This window comes from Aphidius gifuensis, linkage group LG1 (genome assembly GCF_014905175.1).
Source record: "Aphidius gifuensis isolate YNYX2018 linkage group LG1, ASM1490517v1, whole genome shotgun sequence".
NCBI lineage: Eukaryota > Metazoa > Arthropoda > Insecta > Hymenoptera > Braconidae > Aphidius > Aphidius gifuensis.
Genome location: NC_057788.1, coordinates 450,356 through 468,527, shown reverse-complemented (window position 1 = coordinate 468,527; position 18,172 = coordinate 450,356). Strand labels below are relative to the sequence as shown.

The window sequence follows — 18,172 nt, the reverse complement described above, 5'->3', positions numbered from 1 at the left end:
CTCCTATTTATTATTATTATTATTTTTTTAATACACACACATACAGCTTGGCATCATTTTGCTGCGCGCGCAGTCGCAAAAGCGACAAGCAACTTTTGCTGAATAATAAAAAAAAAAAAAAAGTCGCGGTTATTCGCGAAAAAGTTGACGTATAAATGTATATCTGTTAAATGAATAGACAAACAATAAACAATTGTTTATTATTAAATACATATATATATTTAGAGGACCATTAAAACATCAACAAAGTTATTGATTCATGGTCAGTGGTTGATTTATTAAAATAATAATAATAATATAGGTATAAACAGTTGGATATATGTACATAATCCACCTCACCTACTTCTTCTTCTTCTTGTTCTTCCAATCAACCAGCCAAACAAGATGGCCGTCCTCATCTTTTCACAACTCTGTTTATCATTTTTGTTGTTTGTATAATTTATATTTTATTATTATTAATTAACTAAACAAAATTTAAAAAAAAAACAATAATAATTTTTTATTGACTTGTGTTTAAATAAAATTTAATATTTTTTTATATTATTGAATAAATTATGAGGTATTGAATTTAGTTTATTTTGATATTGATAATTGTCTTGTTATAATTTTGTTTGTTTATTTATTTATTTAGGTATATTAATTAATTTATTTGTTACAGATTGAATCACAATGTCAAGTTCTTATATTGTTGAACCAGAAAATAATATCAATAAAAAAGATGATACATTGATTATTGTGGTTGATGATGATGGTACAATATCTGTTGATCAAGAAACACTTAAAAATTTAATAAGTAAGTATTATTATTATTATTAGCATTGTATATTAACTTGAGTTAAAATATAAATTAAATATTAATTAAATTAAAAACAGTGAGCAAATCAAATGCAAATGTGAGCGTTGTCAGAGTTGGTCAAGCAATTGGTGATCATGAAAAAAGTGATTTAACATTTACTGTTGATCCTCCAAATTTAACAACAACAACAACAAAAATACCAACAACTACATCATCAATAGCAACATTAAAAACAACAACAACAACGTCGACGACGACAGTGACAACAACAACAACAACAACAACAACAAGTGAGAGTGGACTTGTTGATCCTTTTATGGAAATGGATCCTGAACAATTAGAGAAACTTGAGACTGCATTACAAAGTGAACAAGCTAAACAAATACTTGGTGAAAATGTTACTGCCATGCTTGGTAAGTTGTTTATTAAAATAATTGTTTATTAACATTAATAATAATAATAATAATATGTTTTTTATTTATTTTAAATTAATAGATATGCTTACTGTTGAGGAACAACAAAATTCAATTCGATATAGTATTGAATTGGATCATTGTTATACAAGTAGAACATCACCATCAGATCCAGCACCAGTAGATCCATTACCAGTTCCAAATTCTCCAGATATTGATAGAGTTAATATTCTCGAGTCATCAATACCACTACAAATAAAACAACAAAATCAACAACACCAACAACAAGTGTTTGTTCAACAACATACACACTTAAATCAAGATCAAAAAATTGTTCAAAATGCAAAATTATTAGCTAAAAAATCAGTTGGTCGTCCAAGAAAGGCTTCAATTGTTCTTCCATCATCAAATATTATTAAAACTTCACCAGGTATTTCATCTCGATCAAATACAACAATTAATCATGAATCAAAACAACAACAATCATCATCCAATTTACGATTGTCTGTTGATGATAATATTGATAATGATAATGTGGATGATGATGACAATAATGGTGATCATATTAATAATATTAATGCTATCAATGATGCCCAATCATCAATATCAGAATCAAGTGAATCTGGTCCATCTGATGATGATGTAGATTTTGGTCCACCACGTGGTTTACGTGGTCAACGACGTGTTCGTGCTAGAGGTGGTAGAAAAGGGCTTACAACACGTGGTGGTACAATGGCTGGACGTAGAGGAAGACCAAATAAACATCATATGGATAATGATCAAGTTAAAAGACTCAATAATGAAATGGCTGCAGCTGTTGATGCTATGAAAACACCTGGACGCATTGATAATAATAATTCTTCAACTGATTTTTCAATAAAAACAAATAGAAAAGTTAGTGGTATTAAAACAATGGGTGGTAGTAGTGGTAATAAAAGAAAAGATGATGAAGATGATGATAATAATAAATCAGTTAATTCTTCTTCTCCTTCTTCTTCTTCTTCTTCTTCATTAACAATGTTGAATGAAAAAACACATTTTCAAACAACTAATCAAGTTAAAGCAAATTTAATTAATGCAAATATGTTAAAAGGTGATATGATATTAACAAAACCTGGTCAATCAAGAAATAATAATCAAAAACTTGTATTTTTACAAAAAAAATCAATTGCTAAACCAAGTGAACTTAAAACAATTAGTAGTATTAGTAGTGGGCCTAGTAAAAAACAAACTTTACCAATTACTGTTGCAAAAACAAATGTTATTAATAACAAAACAATTGAAGATCCTAATAATTTATTAATAAAAAATTCTGATGAATTTATAAATACTAAATTAATTGATAATACAGATAAAACAGAAATTTCAAAAATTTCAAAAACTACTATTTCAAATTCATCACCATCATCATCATCATCATCACCAACAATTAATAAAATAAATAAATCTCCAAATGCTGTTAATAAAAAAGATAGAAAAAAATCTGAAAATGAATTATTGTCAATAAAAATTGATGAACAAAAAGAAAAAGAAAAAGGACGTATTATTGATAATAATAAATTATTAGATAATAAAAAACATTCTGTTAAAAAAGAACAACGTAAAGTGCCAGTAGTATCAGCTGTTGTATTGGGTCCAGCATTATTTTCAACACCAGATATTATTCGTCGTGTTGGTTCAATTGGTGAAGGTAAATCATCATGTGATTTATCAGATAGTCATGGAACAAGCAGCAGCAACAACACATCAATAACTGATGATCAATTAAATAATTCTACAACACCAATGGATCTTGATGAAACAATGAAAATCATCACATCAATTAAGACTGATTTACAAAATATTAATAATACTAATGCTAGCACTAATACCAATGATAATAATATGTCATCATCATCATCTTATGTTTCAACAACAAATATTATTAATAATGATCATCATCATCATCAAAATAAAATGCAACTTATGGACATTGATGATGATGAATTACCAAAAAATAATACCAATGATGACGATGATTTACAATCAGCTCTTGACCCTGGTGAGTCAAAGTTTCGACGAGGACAAATATTAACTTTATATTACTAGTTTTTATTGTATTATTATTTATTTATTTATTTATTTTTTTTTTTTTACAATTTATTATTTATGTTATAATTCTATTACTTGACATAACACACTCACAATTTACACAGCATGAAATGAAATGGAAAAAAAAAAATATTCCTAGCTTTTATTTATTTTATTTTTTTTAATTTTTTTATTAGCATCAAATACTCGTACACTTGAGGAAGTTCAAAATACAATCAAGGATCTTTCTGTTGATGAAAATATTGTTTCTAAACAGAGTAAGTTTCAACTCTCTGTTATTATATCCCAGTTTTTATTTAAAAAAAATTATTGTTTTGTCGTTTTTTTTATTTTTAAATAAATAAATTAAAATATTAATTAATAAAAGCAATTACAAGATTGAAATTTTTTTATTTTTTTTCTTTGTTATTATTATTATTTTATATTGTTTTGTTGATAATATTTTCATGTAAATACATAATAATGTAAATTGAATTAATTTGTTTTAGGTGGAATTGAAGGTGAAGAAAATTTATTTGCAACACTTATGGATGCATCTAAACACGAGGATGAATTACTTGCAGAGGCTTTACTTCTTCAGGAACAACTTGACGTTGATTTGGGTGATCCATCGGCCAATCCACTATTATCACCATCTGTCTTTGATAGTGAATTATTGAATCCATCTTTAGCAACAACTCTACAACAATCACAATCATCATCAACAACAATAGATTCTACAATAAAAAGTCCAGAAATTTTAAAACAACAGCAACAATATTTATTATCAGCTACACCACCAACAACACCAACGCCATCAACAATAACAACACCATCAACAACAACAACAACATCATCATCATCATCAACAAGTAGAAGAAAAGAACAAAAAGAACCAATTCAAATTGTTCGAGGTGGACGTGTTATAACATTACCACCAATTGAAGCACCAGCAACTCGTAGTAAACGTAGTCTTCAAATGAAACCTGAATCTCCAAAACCAATAAATAATAAATTAAATGAAACAAATCGTATTAAAGAAGATGTTACAATAAATAAGCTAACAAAACAACCGACATCATCATCGTCATTAACACAATTAACAGTTCAGACACAAAAAGAACCAGTATCAGAAATGGAATCTGAAATGGAAGATGATGATGATGGAAGTCAAAATTCTGATTCAGAAGATGATCCAAATAGATTATGGTGTATTTGTAAACGACCACATAATAATCGTTTTATGATATGTTGTGATATATGTGAAGATTGGTTTCATGGTAAATGTGTTAATATTACAAAAGCAATGGGTAAACAAATGGAAGATCAAGGTATTGAATGGGTTTGTCCAAATTGTAAAAATAAAAAAAAGTCTGATAGACCAGTTTTTAATTCAGGAGCGCCATCACCATCGCCATCACCATCATCATCTACAAAAACAACAAAATCAGCATTGTCATCTAATAATAATAAACAACAAAAAAATAATAACAATAATGATTCATCAACACCAAAAAAACAAATGATGAATAAAAAATTAAATGACAGTAATATACAATCAAATCAGCTAACACCAACATCATCAACGTCAACGACATCAACAAAACCAGCTGTTGTTGTACATACACAATGTGTTGTATGTAAAAAAGAAGCAAGAAATTCAAGTATTTATTGTTCAGATAATTGTATTCTTACATTTGCCCATAAAACATCGGGAAAAGATAATAAAAGTGGTACAAAATCAACAAATGATGAAATAAATAGTGTTATTGTACTTGAACGTAAAACTGGTAAAGTACTTAGTGGTGAAAATGCACCAACATTAGCAAATTTAGATAATTGGCTAAAAGAAAATCCAACATTTGAACAAGTTTTACTTAAAAATATTAATAATGTTCAAGTTGGTAATAAAACATTTCCAACAATACAAGTACAATCTGGCAATAATAATAGTAGTAGTAATAGTAATAGTAGTGGTAGTAGTACTAATAATAATAATAATAATAATAATAATAATAATAAAACAATTAGTAATAAAACAACTCCTAAAAATCAACAAGTACAATCACCAAAAATGATTTATACAAAAATTGCTGGATCAAAACAAACTGTTTTAACATCATCAAATCTTAATAGTAATAAATCGATAAGTATAACAACACCATCAGCAACAACAACACCACCACCAGTTAAAAATTTAAAACAAACAACAATTAAAACAATACCAATACAGCCAGCTGTAGCATCATCAACGCCAATTAAAAAAATTGAACAAAAAGCATCTTCATCAGCATCACCATCATCATCAACACCATCATCATCATCAGTTGGTGGTGGTAGTAGTAGTAGTAATAATAATAATAATACAAAATCAAAAACAATATTTAGTAGTGGTAGCAAAAGAGGTAATGGAATTGATCAAAATCGTTTAAATGTACGTAAAACACTTTCTGAATTATTAACAACAAGAATGAAAGAAACAGATGATCTTAAATTAAGTGAAGATGAAATATCAGATATTGCTATTAAAATTGAACTTGAAATGTTTAAATTCTTTCGTGATACTGGTACAAAATATAAAGCAAAATATCGTAGTTTAATATTTAATATAAAAGATGTTAAAAATTTAACATTATTTCGTAAAATACTTGATAAATCATTAAAACCAGATGAAATAATTAAATTAAGTCCAGATGAAATGGCATCACAAGAATTAGCTGAATGGCGATCAAAAGAAACACAACATCAATTAGAAATGATTAAAAAAAATGAATTAGATTTAATGGCACAAGCTAAATCAATTGTCGTTAAAACTCATAAAGGTGAACAAATTATTGAAAATGATGGTGGTAATAATGATTCAACTGTTGATCCATCAACATCTGTACAAGATATTGTTAGTGTTCTTAATAATACTGATAATAGTAATTTTAATGATTCATCAATAAATGAAGAAACAACAACAACAACATCACTTGATGATTCTAAAAAATCTACAACAAAAATTGATGATACAGATGATAAAAAAAAGAAAAAAAAACAAAAAGAATATAAAGATTCTAAAAAAAATAAAAATACAAAACATCGTAGTCGTGATCGTAGTCGTGATCGTCGACATCATCATCATCGTCATAGTTCTCATAGTTCTCATAATCATCATTCAAATAATAAAAATAAAAATGATAAACGTGATAAAAATAAAGACAAAGATAAATCATCATCATCAACAACAACAACAACAACATCATCATCAGCAATACAAAAAAATAACAAAAAAGAAACTGGTAATAATAATAATAATAGTAATAAAAGTAGTAATAGTAGTAGTAGTACTAGAAAAAGAAGTAGAAGTAGTAGTAGTAGTACTAGAAAAGATAATAATAGTAAAAAAATTAAATCAGATAATGAAGAAATAATTGATATTATTAATAAAAGAGAAACAACACCATTAATTATTTCAACAGATAATAAAATTCAAGAATTACAAGATGTTGATAATAATTGGAAACATATTGATGAAGATACAACAACAAATACCATTGATGATACTGGTAATTTATCGGATTTATCAGATAGAGAACCAACTTCAACAGTTAATATTAAAACACCAGATATTAACATAAATGATGAACAAGATAATAAAGATAATAAAAATATTAATGAGACAATGATGATGACTGTTGTTGATGATGAAAAAATATCAACAACAATTGATAAATTAACAACGTCAATTCCAATGGATATTAATCAACAAAATTATGATAATATTGATGCTAATGCTAATGCTAATGATGATGATGTTAATAATAAATCAACTATTTGGCAGGGTGTTATTAACATGAGTGAAGTTGCAAAATTTTATACAACAGCACAAGAATTAAATAGCCATACAATTGGTCTTACAAATGATTTACCAAATACATTTGATATTGTTGGTAGAATAGTTCCCGAGATTGTTTGGGATTATATTGCTAAAACAAAAAAAAATGGATCAAAAGAAATTGTTATATTACGATTATTGCCACTTAATGATGAGGAAAAATTATCTTATATTACATTATATAGTTATTTAAATAAACGTGATAGATTTGGAGTTGTTGGTAAACCTGGTAAAAATATTAAAGATTTTTATATAATGCCATATTCAATTGACACTAAAATACCACCAATTTTAATGCCATTTATTGGTGATGCATTAAAAAATGATAGACAACATTTACTTCTTGGTATTATTGTTAAAAAAAAATTAAATATAACAAATTTAACAACAATTAATAATAAAATGCTTGTAAATAAAAAAGATGCTAGTGATAAAACAACAGTTACACAATCAACATTAACAACATTGAATAAAGCACAAATTGGAATGTCAAGAAATAATATTCATATTGATAATACTAAAGTATCAACAACAACATCAACAATACCATCTTCAGTTTCATCATCATCGTCTTCACCATTACCACCATTACCACCATCACCAACACAAATATTACCACCACTACCACCTACACCTTTATCGTCATTATCAACGATAACAACACAACCACTACCACCACTACCACCACTTCCACCAACAACAACGTCATTAGATAAATCAATAATTAATGATGATGACGAGCCATATAGTCCTGGTGGAATTGATCATGATAATGATAATGATAGTGGTAGTGGTACTGATTTATTATTAAATAAAACTAAAAGTTATACTGCAACTGTTAAAAATTCAACTGAATTACAAAGAAAAATGGATGAATTAAATCGTCAAATTGAAGCTGAAAAAAAACAAATACAAAATATTAGTTCATCAATTTTAACTGATGTTGGACCAACTTTGCCAGGTCTAGGTCTTGATCCACCTGGTTTAAATGATTATGAAGAAGCATATAGTCCAAGTGATAATTCAAGATCATTTACACCACCACCACCATCATCATCATCAGCTATACCATCAATAACAACAACTGAAAATATAACAAAATTAACACAGCCAATTTTAGATAAAGTTTCTGATATAACAATACCTGCAAATCTTCAAGAAATATTGGCAAATGTTAAAAGACAAGAAACAACTAAAATTGATACATATTTACCATCAAAACCTGGTGCATCATTTTTAACATCATCATTTGATACATCAATGCTTAATAAAAAAATAATTGATAAAAAAATATATACACCAACAAGCAGCAACAAAGATAATACAAGTACATTGAGATCATTAAGTGATATGGATTTAATTAAAAAAGCTGAAGAAGAACTTGCTGCTGTTGCTATTGCTGAAGCTGCTGCAACAGTATCAACAGTATCATCAATTTCAAATAATTTTACTACACCACCACCACCATTACCAATGACATTACCACAATTATCAACAGCATTATTAATGTCATCACCACCACCACCATTACCACCACTATTATTACCACCACCATCATTATCATTAGTACAAAATGATATGCAAATTATGACAATGCCTGCTGATATTTTACATCAAAGCACAACAACAACAACAACAACAACAACAAAAATATTTGAGTCTGAAGAAAATATGAGTTATCATGAAAGTGATTCAATGGATGATACAGTACATGAACAACCAAGACCACCAGGTGTTGAGGATGATGAGTTTGATACATTTTCATCATCAACTCCTTCAAATATATTAATTAATAATACATTAACAAGTGAAGGACCTCCTCTTCCTCCTGCTGTATTAACAGGTGTCAAGAGAAAAATAAATGACGACGAGGCAAGTCCAGCAACAACAGCAACTCCACCAAAAGCACCAAGGACAAAGTCTAGATGGGGTCAAGGACCCACTGACTGAAACATCATGTAAAATTTATACATATTATTATTTTTATTTTCTTCCTTATTTTTTTTTTTTTAAATATCTTTTTTGTTTATATATCAATAATAATAATAATTATTCAATTTTTATTTTAATATTTGTTTAAACGCAAAGACATTTCTAATCGATAGAAAATTTTGATATTGAAAAAAAAATTAATAAAATATTTTCAATTATTAATTAAAAAATTGTACATTCAATTATTACTTTTCTTTTTTTTTTTTTTTTTTTCGATGCATTTAATTAATAGTCATGCGTTTTTTTATTTTTCTTATTATTATTATTATTTTTATGTAAATATAGTTGCGTTATTGGAGTGACGGCAGGCAACATGATGAATTTTTTTTTTTTTAGTTATTATTACAATATGTATATTTTTTTTAAATCTCAATCGAGGTTATTATTATTTTCTGTCTGTACATAGCCCAACGAAAAATGAAATCGAAAAAAAAAAAATAATAACATGTAGTTGTGTACAGTATTTTGGATATGTTTCGAAATATATATAAATATTAAAATAAATGATAAATTTAAAAAACTTTGATAATAAAGTTGATATAAAAAAAATAAAAAAAAAAATAGTAAGACATTTGTGAGAATGATAATAAATATTATAATTATTATTTAATTTTGAGTATTTGTAAAAAACATGGAAAAAAAAAGCATGGCTGTGTATATATTGGAAAAAATGGTATTTATATTAATTTTTAATATTTTATAAAAATAATAAATATACAATTTCTTGAAAAATCATTTCTTTGCCATGTTAAAAGCAATTTTTTTTTTCTTTTTTGATATAATTAAAATATTAATTTACTCTGCTTCCAATAAAACATGTATGAAAAAGTAATTATACTCAGGATATATATCATTTAAACATTAATTTCCGAGTGAATGAAAGAATGGCTAATTAATATTATTATTATTATTACAATTAAATATAATTTTTGAATATTATATTATATATAAAATGGAAAAAAAAATTAAGTGTCGCCTGCCAATCGGAAAAATGGAAAATAAAAATAATAATAAATATATTAAACAAATAAAATGTGTATTTCATAATAAAAATATGCTCATTTTTATCTCACAAATGTCTTGATGATGATGATGATAACTCAGTTGAGCTTAGCCAATAAATTATTTCGATTTTTTTTCTACAAAAATGTAATACTTTTATATATATTATTAATTAATTAATTAATTATTCATTTAAAATATATAATATAATTTCTTTTAGTACATAACTGATAATAACAATAATAATAATAATAATTGAAACAATGAATGTACAGTACATGTACAAAAAAGAAGACAATGTTTATGTTGATGATTATTATTATTATTGTTATTATTATTATTACTTTGTAATTCATGTTAGACAATGATTCATAAAAATTTTATGAATAAAAAAAAAAAATTATTAGCTTGAGCTAATAAAATCATTAGAGTATTTATAAATAAATATAAATAAAAATAAAAAAATTAATATCAATTAATAAATGAATATATCTAAAAAAAATTTAAGTGTTGAATTTTTTTTATTATTAAATTAGAAAAATAAATAAATAAGGTCACTGGAATTTCGTCATTAAGAAATATAAAAAAATAGAATAATATAAGATTTCAAGGACACACAATACATACATATATATGTAAATGTGTAAATGTGTAATTATATTTACATATGGATCTCAGAGGCGATGATTTGAGTCAATTTGTACAACTTCAGAGTTCAGTTGTAATTTGTTTCTACAAAGAGCAGTAATACACACAAAATTTGTATAATTAAATTATTTAAATAATTTAATAATCATCATATCAACATGAGATTATTATTTTCTATAATTTTAATAATAAATTTATTATGTGTTATTGAATCTCAAACTTCATCTGAGATAAAAAATGACCCTGAAATAGTAAATAATCAACAGACTAATACTAGTTCAACACCATCAACTAAAAAAAAATCAGGATCTCATATGAGTATTTTTCCAGGTAATAAAATTAACATAACAAACAACAACTATAATTGAAAATAATAATAATATAGGTACCAAGTGGTGTGGCAAAGGAAATATAGCCAAAGATGAGAATGATCGTGGTAGTTATAAAGCAGATGAATGTTGTTATGCTCATGACAGATGTCCAGTTAAAATTAAAGGAAAAACAACAAATTATGGAATTCACAATAATAAATCAACCTCAATGTAATCATTACTATTATTATTTATATTGATTTTAAAATAATTTAATTAATTTAATTAATTATAATTCTTTTAGATTAAGCTGTAAATGTGATCGTGAATTTTATGATTGTCTCAAGGGTGTACATACAACATCTAGTAAAACAATTGGAATACTTTATTTTGATATATTTAAAAATGATTGTCTTGAGGAATATCCAGAAGGAAGTGGACAATATATTATTCAATCAAATACAACAAGATATTCACAAAATCGCTTTGTCAAATTATTATCCAAGCTAAGATCATAAATTTGTCATAACATAAACATTAAAATTATTATTAAATAAATGAATAAATAAATCTACATATGCAGCTGTATTTTCTCTCTCTTGAAACTGCCGCTGTTTGCCTCGTTTTATATTTATATACATATATACATATCTATACATACATATATATAAATTTATATTTTGAACGCACATTGTGCGTTTTATTTAACTTCCATTTTAAACATAAATATTAACCTCAACCTGCCTCAACCTGTCATTCATTAGGTATATTTAAACAAACAAACAAATAAATAAAAGTTTAAATTTGCATAGTCACAATTATTAAACTCCAATTATGAGTTTAATAAACAATTATCAAATTGATAAAATGGATTATGATGATTCTGTTGAAACAAAAACAGATTTAATAAATATACTTGATGATGATAGTTTATCAATAATATTTTCGTATCTTCAACCGCTTGAACTTGTTGAAATAAAAGAAGGTATTTATTCATATGCTTTTTAAATTATCATCTAAATAACAATATACAAAATTTAAATAATTTATTTTCAATATAATATTACCTATAATGATTTATACCTATATTGATTTTTTAGTTAGTCAACGATGGAATTATCTGGCAGACTTAGCTTGGATTTATATCAAAAAATTTGAATATACTAATCAAATTTTTGGCTATGAAAATAACTGGCGATTGATAAATTTTAATCAATTAAAAAATGTCATTTTAAATTGTGGTCGTTATTTAACACATTTAACATTAAAAAATTTATGTGGATCTGAAATTGTACCATTGATACGTGATCATTGTCACAATCTCGTTAGACTTGAATTAGTTTTACTTCTAATGATTAATAGAGATGATTTTAAATTTGCATTTACTAAAATGAATCAACTAAATTACATATCAATTAGTATGGATCCAGTATATCATTGGAATGATGAATGTTTGTATGGAGCTATTTTATCAACTCTTCATTCATCTATCAATGAAATTCATTTCCCATCAATATGTGATTCTCGTGAAAATAAGCCAAGTATAAGATATTGCAATTCTGTAAGTAAAAAATTTCATTATTATTGGATTATTTCTCTCTAAAACAAACATTATAATTAGATTTAACATTTTTTTTTCTTTTATAAACAAGAAAAATTTACAAATTTTTTTGTCATTTAATAATTATTTTAATTTTTAGAAGTCCTTTGTACCCTGGATGAAAAAATTTGATAATCTTCAAGCATTGACATTGCATTATCAAGCAATGGATGAGCATGATATGTCAACAATATTAAATTTTAAAACATTATTACATTTGTCATTGAGCAATTCAAAAATTGAAGATTATTGTTTGATAGGTTTATCTAATTTAATTAATTTAGAATATTTAGATTTATCATATGTGGATGAGGTTGATAATTATGTAGTTTGGAAAATTGCTGATAATTGTTGTAAATTAAAATATTTGAATTTAAAAAAGTGCTCATCTGTTACTGGAAAATCTATAAACAAATTAACAAAACTCATAGATTTGGAACATTTAATTGTTGAAAAGTTATCTCTTTGATTATTGTATTCATAATATTGTAAATAATTGCAAAAATTTAAAGAGTTTAAATGTATCTAAAAGTACGCATGTGAAAAAAATAAATATAATGAAAGTTAGTGAATTAACATTTTTAGAACATTTGGAGTTTTGTGGTTCAAGTGGTCTTGATGATTATGGATTGATAAATATTATTCATAATTCTTGTAATTTAAAATACTTGGGTATAAAAAAATGCCATAGTTTAACGAAGAATGCTCTTGCTGAGATTAAAAAATTAAAAAAGTTAGAAGCACTTATAGTAACTGGTCTTCATGATATTGATGATGAATTTATTTCTCATTTATACAATTTAAAATATTTAAATTGCAGTGAATCTAAGGTGACTGATATTGGCATCAAAAATGTTATTAAAAATTGTCCAAGTATTGAAAAATTATATGTTAGTTATACTAAAATCACTGTTGACAGTCTATTTTTTGCTGCTCAAGAAACAAATAAACGTTCAACTAATATCATTTTAACAATGAAAGCTGATGATGTCATTAAAAAAGAATATGAAAAAAATTCTCAGACTGGTTCAAATGTTTTGTTTGTTATTACAAAACCACGGTATTAAAATTTATAATGTTTAAACAATGTACTTTGTATTGATATTTGAAATAAAAAAAAATAAATAACAAATTTGTGGCTTAATTTAGAAATTCATTATTATTATTTCATTGACATTGATTAATGATAATATTATTTTTAATTATTACTTATTATTTATTATATTTCACATTACAAACTCAATTTCATCATCAAACGACGTCCCAGAACAATTTTAACAAAAAATACGAAATTTATGTAACTTGTGTTCGAATTTTCTAATACACTTTGTTGTACATTTGAAAAAAATTTTCACTTTGTAATTAAATTTAATAGTACAAGAAAATACTAGATACAGATTAAATGCAAAATAATTTTTGTTTAAATTCATTTTACATGCTTTAAGTTCGAAAATTTATCATTTTGTTTTTAATAGCTGTTTTTTTTATATATTCCAGCTATCATAGTTCCGGTTATTAATAATAATAAGTGTTATTTTAAAAAAATTTCAACAAACTAAATGCTAAAAATTTAAAATAAAAAAAACAAGTCAACGATAGTAATTAATTTTATTTGAAAATTTGATTAATTAAAGTTGCTTCTTTATTTTTGAAAATAATAATAATATAACAGTATACTAATAGCTGACGTAAAACTAAAATTTCATACCATTTAAAGACTTGTCATGATAATCATGGATAAAAAAAAAAAAATATGTTTTTCTATTTTAATAATATTTTATCTTTTCTATTGTTCGAGTTGGGTTTTACCAACGAGTGACGACAAATTCAGGTGAATTATGATAACGATATTTTTAGGTAAAATTAAAAAAAAATATTTTAATACGTTTAAAAATTTTGTCATGTCAAGACGTTGCTTTTTATTTTCATCAAGTGCAGCAATGTCTCAACGATTTTCAATTATTTTTTCTTTATTTATATTAATTTTTGTATTGTCAAAAGTTGATTTAATTGTTGCTTCTAAACTGGATGATGTTCAAGCTACTACTGGTATGTTTAATTAATTAATAATTTTATTCATCTTTATTTTAATAATATTATTGAATAAATTTTTTAAAAATTTATTACTCAAATGAAAATTATAGAAAAAAAAAATTTATCGTAACGCGAATTATTAAAAAATTCTCCAATTCTGTAGTAATTTTTGCAAATTAAAATTTTACACAAATTCCTGATTTTTTTTTTTTTTTAAATATATACTTATTATATTATTTTTTTTTCTCTTGTAATATTACCAAATAAGGTAATGCGTATAAGTATATTGGTTGGTAGAAGCTAAAAATAACCTTTTGTGATTAGATAAAAAATATAAAATAATATTTTGTTTATTCTAGTCAATAGTAAAAAAAATAAAAAAAAAATATATTTTGTTTTTAAATTATCTAAAATAATATATTATCAAAATATAAAATACTTGAATAAGCATAACTTTCCGATGAATGAATTAATATAAAATATTATCGAATAATGAATTGAGTTTTTATTTCAAATAAATTTACAAAAAATCTAGCATATGTACATAGAGTTGAGGCAAAAAAAATAGAAAAATAATTTATAATTTTAAACAATTTATCCAAACTGGGCAATATGTAAATTTATCATTATTGATTTATATTTATTTAATAACATTTTTATTTTTATTTTTCAACAATAAAAAACTTTCACAGATAAGTTATCAGTTACAAGGGAAAATGAACAACCATCAACAACCCCAAGCCTCAGGTACTTAAAATTTGTGAAATTAATTAAACTTAAAATTCCAAATACGAATTTAAAATTTTTTAAATTTATAATTACTTTATCTTGTATAACAATACTGCCATTGATAATTAATTAATAATATTATATTTTAGTGAGGCAATGCCCGAAAAAACAAAGTCAAAAGAAAATTCACGTACACGCAGAGAAATTAAATCTTTTGATGATGATTTTTCTTCACGTCGAGTACGTCGACAGATTCCCGAGGATCAAACTAATCAATATTTTATTAATATCATTGTTTATGCTGATACTTCAATGTCTGATAATTATGGCAATGAACTTGAACGTTATATTACACTCACCATGGCAAAAGTAAATAATTAAAAAATACAAATATAAATATTTATTTAAATTAATAATTGTTATGCATTATTTAATTAGGTAGCAAGAATATTTAAACATTTTACAATTGGATATTCAATCGCTTTTGGATCAGTGAAAATTGAAAAAATAAATGAAGATTTTTCAGATGAACATAAATATGGATTTGATAAACCATTAATGGATAATTTTTGTCAATGGCAAAGTACACAACGCAATAATCGAAACATGCAAAATAATTCTTATGTTCCATTACTTTTAACAAGGTTTTTTGTTATTTTTATGGATTTAATACTCAACAGCTATATCTAATGCATAATTTAAATATCTCGCTGTTTTTTTTTTTTCAGAAATCGATTGTTTCCAGTTAGTCACAAAGATAAACATGCAATTGGTATGGCCAACGTAAGTTCAATATGCGATACAAATTTATCTTGCACTGGAGTACAAGATGGTCCTTATTCAACAGCATCAGTTATTGCACACGAAATCGGTCATCTGTAAGTTTGTATTATTCGTATAAATGATAAATAATAGTTAATTATATATATTTCTCATTTTTTAATCGGTTTGTTCTATTAAGATTGGGAATAAAGCACGATTATGACAACAATATATATTCATGCTGGACAAAAGACGAAGACGAATCATTATACTTGATGAGTAAAGTAGACAAAAAACAGACGTTCAAGTGGTCTAATTGTTCTAATGAATACTTGACACAATTTCTCGAGTGAGTATATAATATATCAATTGTTTTTTTATTTAAATATATAAAAATAATAAAATATATGTATTAAAAAATATAATGTTGATTTTTACGATGAGTACAGATCTGGTGGTGGTGACTGTCTTCTTGCAAAACCCAGAGAAAAATTTGATGAAACAAGATATCGACATTTAGGTGAACAGTATTCACTTAATAAAACGTGTGAATTTGCATTTGGCAGAAGATATTATGCACGTGAACTGGATGATCGTGACAGTAAGTTATAATACCTATCAATTGACAAACTTAAGTTTTGTTTATCAATATACAATTATAATATAATACCTATATTTATTTTATATTATTCAATAGAATGTGGAATATTTAAGTGTTATAAAAACCAAGAATTGGGCTACTTTGAATACCGTTCGCTTATGGTACCAGATGGCACAACTTGTGGTGATAATAAAATATGCTATGAAGGTGAATGCATGTCGTCAAATAAACTGAAACCCGTCAATGGTGGATGGAGTGATTACGGAGATTTTAGCGAATGTTCAAGAACTTGTGGTGGTGGTATTAAAATGAAATATCGATATTGTAATAATCCAACACCCATGTACGGTGGTCAATATTGTTTGGGAAATAAAAAATATTATGAAATTTGTGCTTCTAATAAATGCCCTCATGAAGAATCACAAGATTTTAGGTTTTTATATTTATTTTAAATTCAATTATATATTGCTTTACGTAATGTAAAATTTACCATATTAATTATTGTTTTTTATCTTTGATTTTTTTAGAGAAAGCCAGTGTGCTGAAATTAAGAAAAAAAAATTAAGAAGTTTGGGTATTCAAAATATAAATACCAACTGGGAATCAGAATTAGCTTATGAAGGTAAAAAATTTAGTTATCTATATGTAGTTATGAATTTTTAAAATTATTTTAAAAAATTTATTTTTTTCTTAGTTCCTAACAAGCCTTGTGTATTGTATTGTATAAATGACAACGATGGTATTTATCATCAACAAAATCAAATGATAATTGATGGCACTCCATGCAAAAACGACAATTCTCATATGTGTGTTCAAGGTGTATGCAAAAAATATGGATGTGATTATAAATTAAACTCAACTGCTGAATTTGATATTTGTGGTGTTTGTAATGGAAATAATTCTACTTGTCATAAAATTACAAAGAATTTCACAGTTACACTGCAGCCTGAAGTCCGATCAAATTATAACTACATTTATACAATTCCAGCTGGAAGTCATCATATTGATATTAAACAGTACACCACAAATCCATCACCTCCTCGTAAAAATTACATTGGTAAATTTAATTAGAATTCATTCATTCTTTTATAGAGTTATATATTTCTTTTTCTATGTTATATTTTTTTTATTCTGTAGCATTGAAGCTTGCTAAAAATAAAAATTATATTTTAAATGGTGGCTTAGTCGTACGATCACGCTCCAACATTTACGAATCAAGTGGAATTAATATTGAATATAGTGTTATTAATGATGCCTCTATGCGAGTGAATATTAACAAGCTTATTGCCGAAGATTTAATTGTGGAGGTAATCATCATAAATTTAAAATTCATT

The 18,172-nt window shown here is 25.1% G+C and overlaps 4 protein-coding genes across 8 annotated transcripts; all 4 read left to right on the top strand.

Annotated features, from left to right (window-relative positions):
• The first annotated feature begins 48 nt into the window (after positions 1–48).
• LOC122860668 (probable serine/threonine-protein kinase DDB_G0282963) lies at positions 49–9,529 on the top strand. Of its 5 annotated transcripts, none has more exons than XM_044164574.1 (6): positions 49–428; positions 659–793; positions 874–1,209; positions 1,292–3,250; positions 3,477–3,557; positions 3,789–9,529. In XM_044164574.1, the coding sequence occupies exons 2-6, from the start codon at positions 670–672 to the stop codon at positions 9,107–9,109; spliced, it is 7,821 nt and encodes a 2,606-aa protein (XP_044020509.1). In that variant the 5' UTR covers positions 49–428; positions 659–669; the 3' UTR covers positions 9,110–9,529. The 5 variants fall into 5 exon arrangements, with proteins under 5 accessions (XP_044020509.1, XP_044020511.1, XP_044020510.1 ...); XM_044164576.1 differs by having other exon boundaries at positions 62–301; XM_044164575.1 differs by having other exon boundaries at positions 66–262.
• Positions 9,530–10,519: 990 nt separating this feature from the next.
• LOC122860667 (phospholipase A2-like) lies at positions 10,520–11,686 on the top strand. The gene is made up of 3 exons (XM_044164572.1): positions 10,520–11,131; positions 11,187–11,343; positions 11,417–11,686. The coding sequence occupies exons 1-3, from the start codon at positions 10,960–10,962 to the stop codon at positions 11,628–11,630; spliced, it is 543 nt and encodes a 180-aa protein (XP_044020507.1). The 5' UTR covers positions 10,520–10,959; the 3' UTR covers positions 11,631–11,686.
• Positions 11,687–11,857: 171 nt separating this feature from the next.
• Positions 11,858–13,181, top strand: LOC122847788. The gene is made up of 3 exons (XM_044145644.1): positions 11,858–12,097; positions 12,213–12,673; positions 12,813–13,181. Exons 1-3 carry the CDS (start codon positions 11,947–11,949, stop codon positions 13,179–13,181), a joined length of 981 nt encoding a protein of 326 aa, XP_044001579.1. The 5' UTR covers positions 11,858–11,946.
• An 88-nt stretch (positions 13,182–13,269) lies between these two features.
• LOC122847787 (A disintegrin and metalloproteinase with thrombospondin motifs 8-like) lies at positions 13,270–17,290 on the top strand. Its single transcript, XM_044145643.1, has 8 exons — positions 13,270–13,445; positions 13,533–13,772; positions 15,625–15,818; positions 15,969–16,119; positions 16,204–16,353; positions 16,437–16,586; positions 16,687–16,838; positions 16,935–17,290. The coding sequence occupies exons 1-8, from the start codon at positions 13,270–13,272 to the stop codon at positions 17,288–17,290; spliced, it is 1,569 nt and encodes a 522-aa protein (XP_044001578.1).
• Positions 17,291–18,172: the final 882 nt, after the last annotated feature.

What these genes read in the sequence shown, in the direction of transcription:
- LOC122860668 (XM_044164574.1), top strand. Translation starts at nt 670, where the DNA reads ATGTCAAGTTCTTATATTGTTGAACCAGAAAATAATATCAATAAAAAA. An exon ending in AACACTTAAAAATTTAATAA is followed by an intron (nt 794 to 873) that starts GTAAGTATTATT and finishes AATTAAAAACAG; the next exon opens with TGAGCAAATCAAATGCAAAT. An exon ending in ACAATCAGCTCTTGACCCTG is followed by an intron (nt 3,251 to 3,476) that starts GTGAGTCAAAGT and finishes TTTTTTTATTAG; the next exon opens with CATCAAATACTCGTACACTT.
- LOC122860667 (XM_044164572.1), top strand. Translation starts at nt 10,960, where the DNA reads ATGAGATTATTATTTTCTATAATTTTAATAATAAATTTATTATGTGTT. An exon ending in TCATATGAGTATTTTTCCAG is followed by an intron (nt 11,132 to 11,186) that starts GTAATAAAATTA and finishes ATAATAATATAG; the next exon opens with GTACCAAGTGGTGTGGCAAA. An exon ending in AATAATAAATCAACCTCAAT is followed by an intron (nt 11,344 to 11,416) that starts GTAATCATTACT and finishes TAATTCTTTTAG; the next exon opens with ATTAAGCTGTAAATGTGATC.
- LOC122847788 (XM_044145644.1), top strand. Translation starts at nt 11,947, where the DNA reads ATGAGTTTAATAAACAATTATCAAATTGATAAAATGGATTATGATGAT. An exon ending in ACTTGTTGAAATAAAAGAAG is followed by an intron (nt 12,098 to 12,212) that starts GTATTTATTCAT and finishes TTGATTTTTTAG; the next exon opens with TTAGTCAACGATGGAATTAT. An exon ending in GTATAAGATATTGCAATTCT is followed by an intron (nt 12,674 to 12,812) that starts GTAAGTAAAAAA and finishes TTTAATTTTTAG; the next exon opens with AAGTCCTTTGTACCCTGGAT.
- LOC122847787 (XM_044145643.1), top strand. Translation starts at nt 13,270, where the DNA reads ATGAAAGTTAGTGAATTAACATTTTTAGAACATTTGGAGTTTTGTGGT. An exon ending in TTTGTTATTACAAAACCACG is followed by an intron (nt 13,773 to 15,624) that starts GTATTAAAATTT and finishes ATTATATTTTAG; the next exon opens with TGAGGCAATGCCCGAAAAAA. An exon ending in TACTTGACACAATTTCTCGA is followed by an intron (nt 16,587 to 16,686) that starts GTGAGTATATAA and finishes CGATGAGTACAG; the next exon opens with ATCTGGTGGTGGTGACTGTC.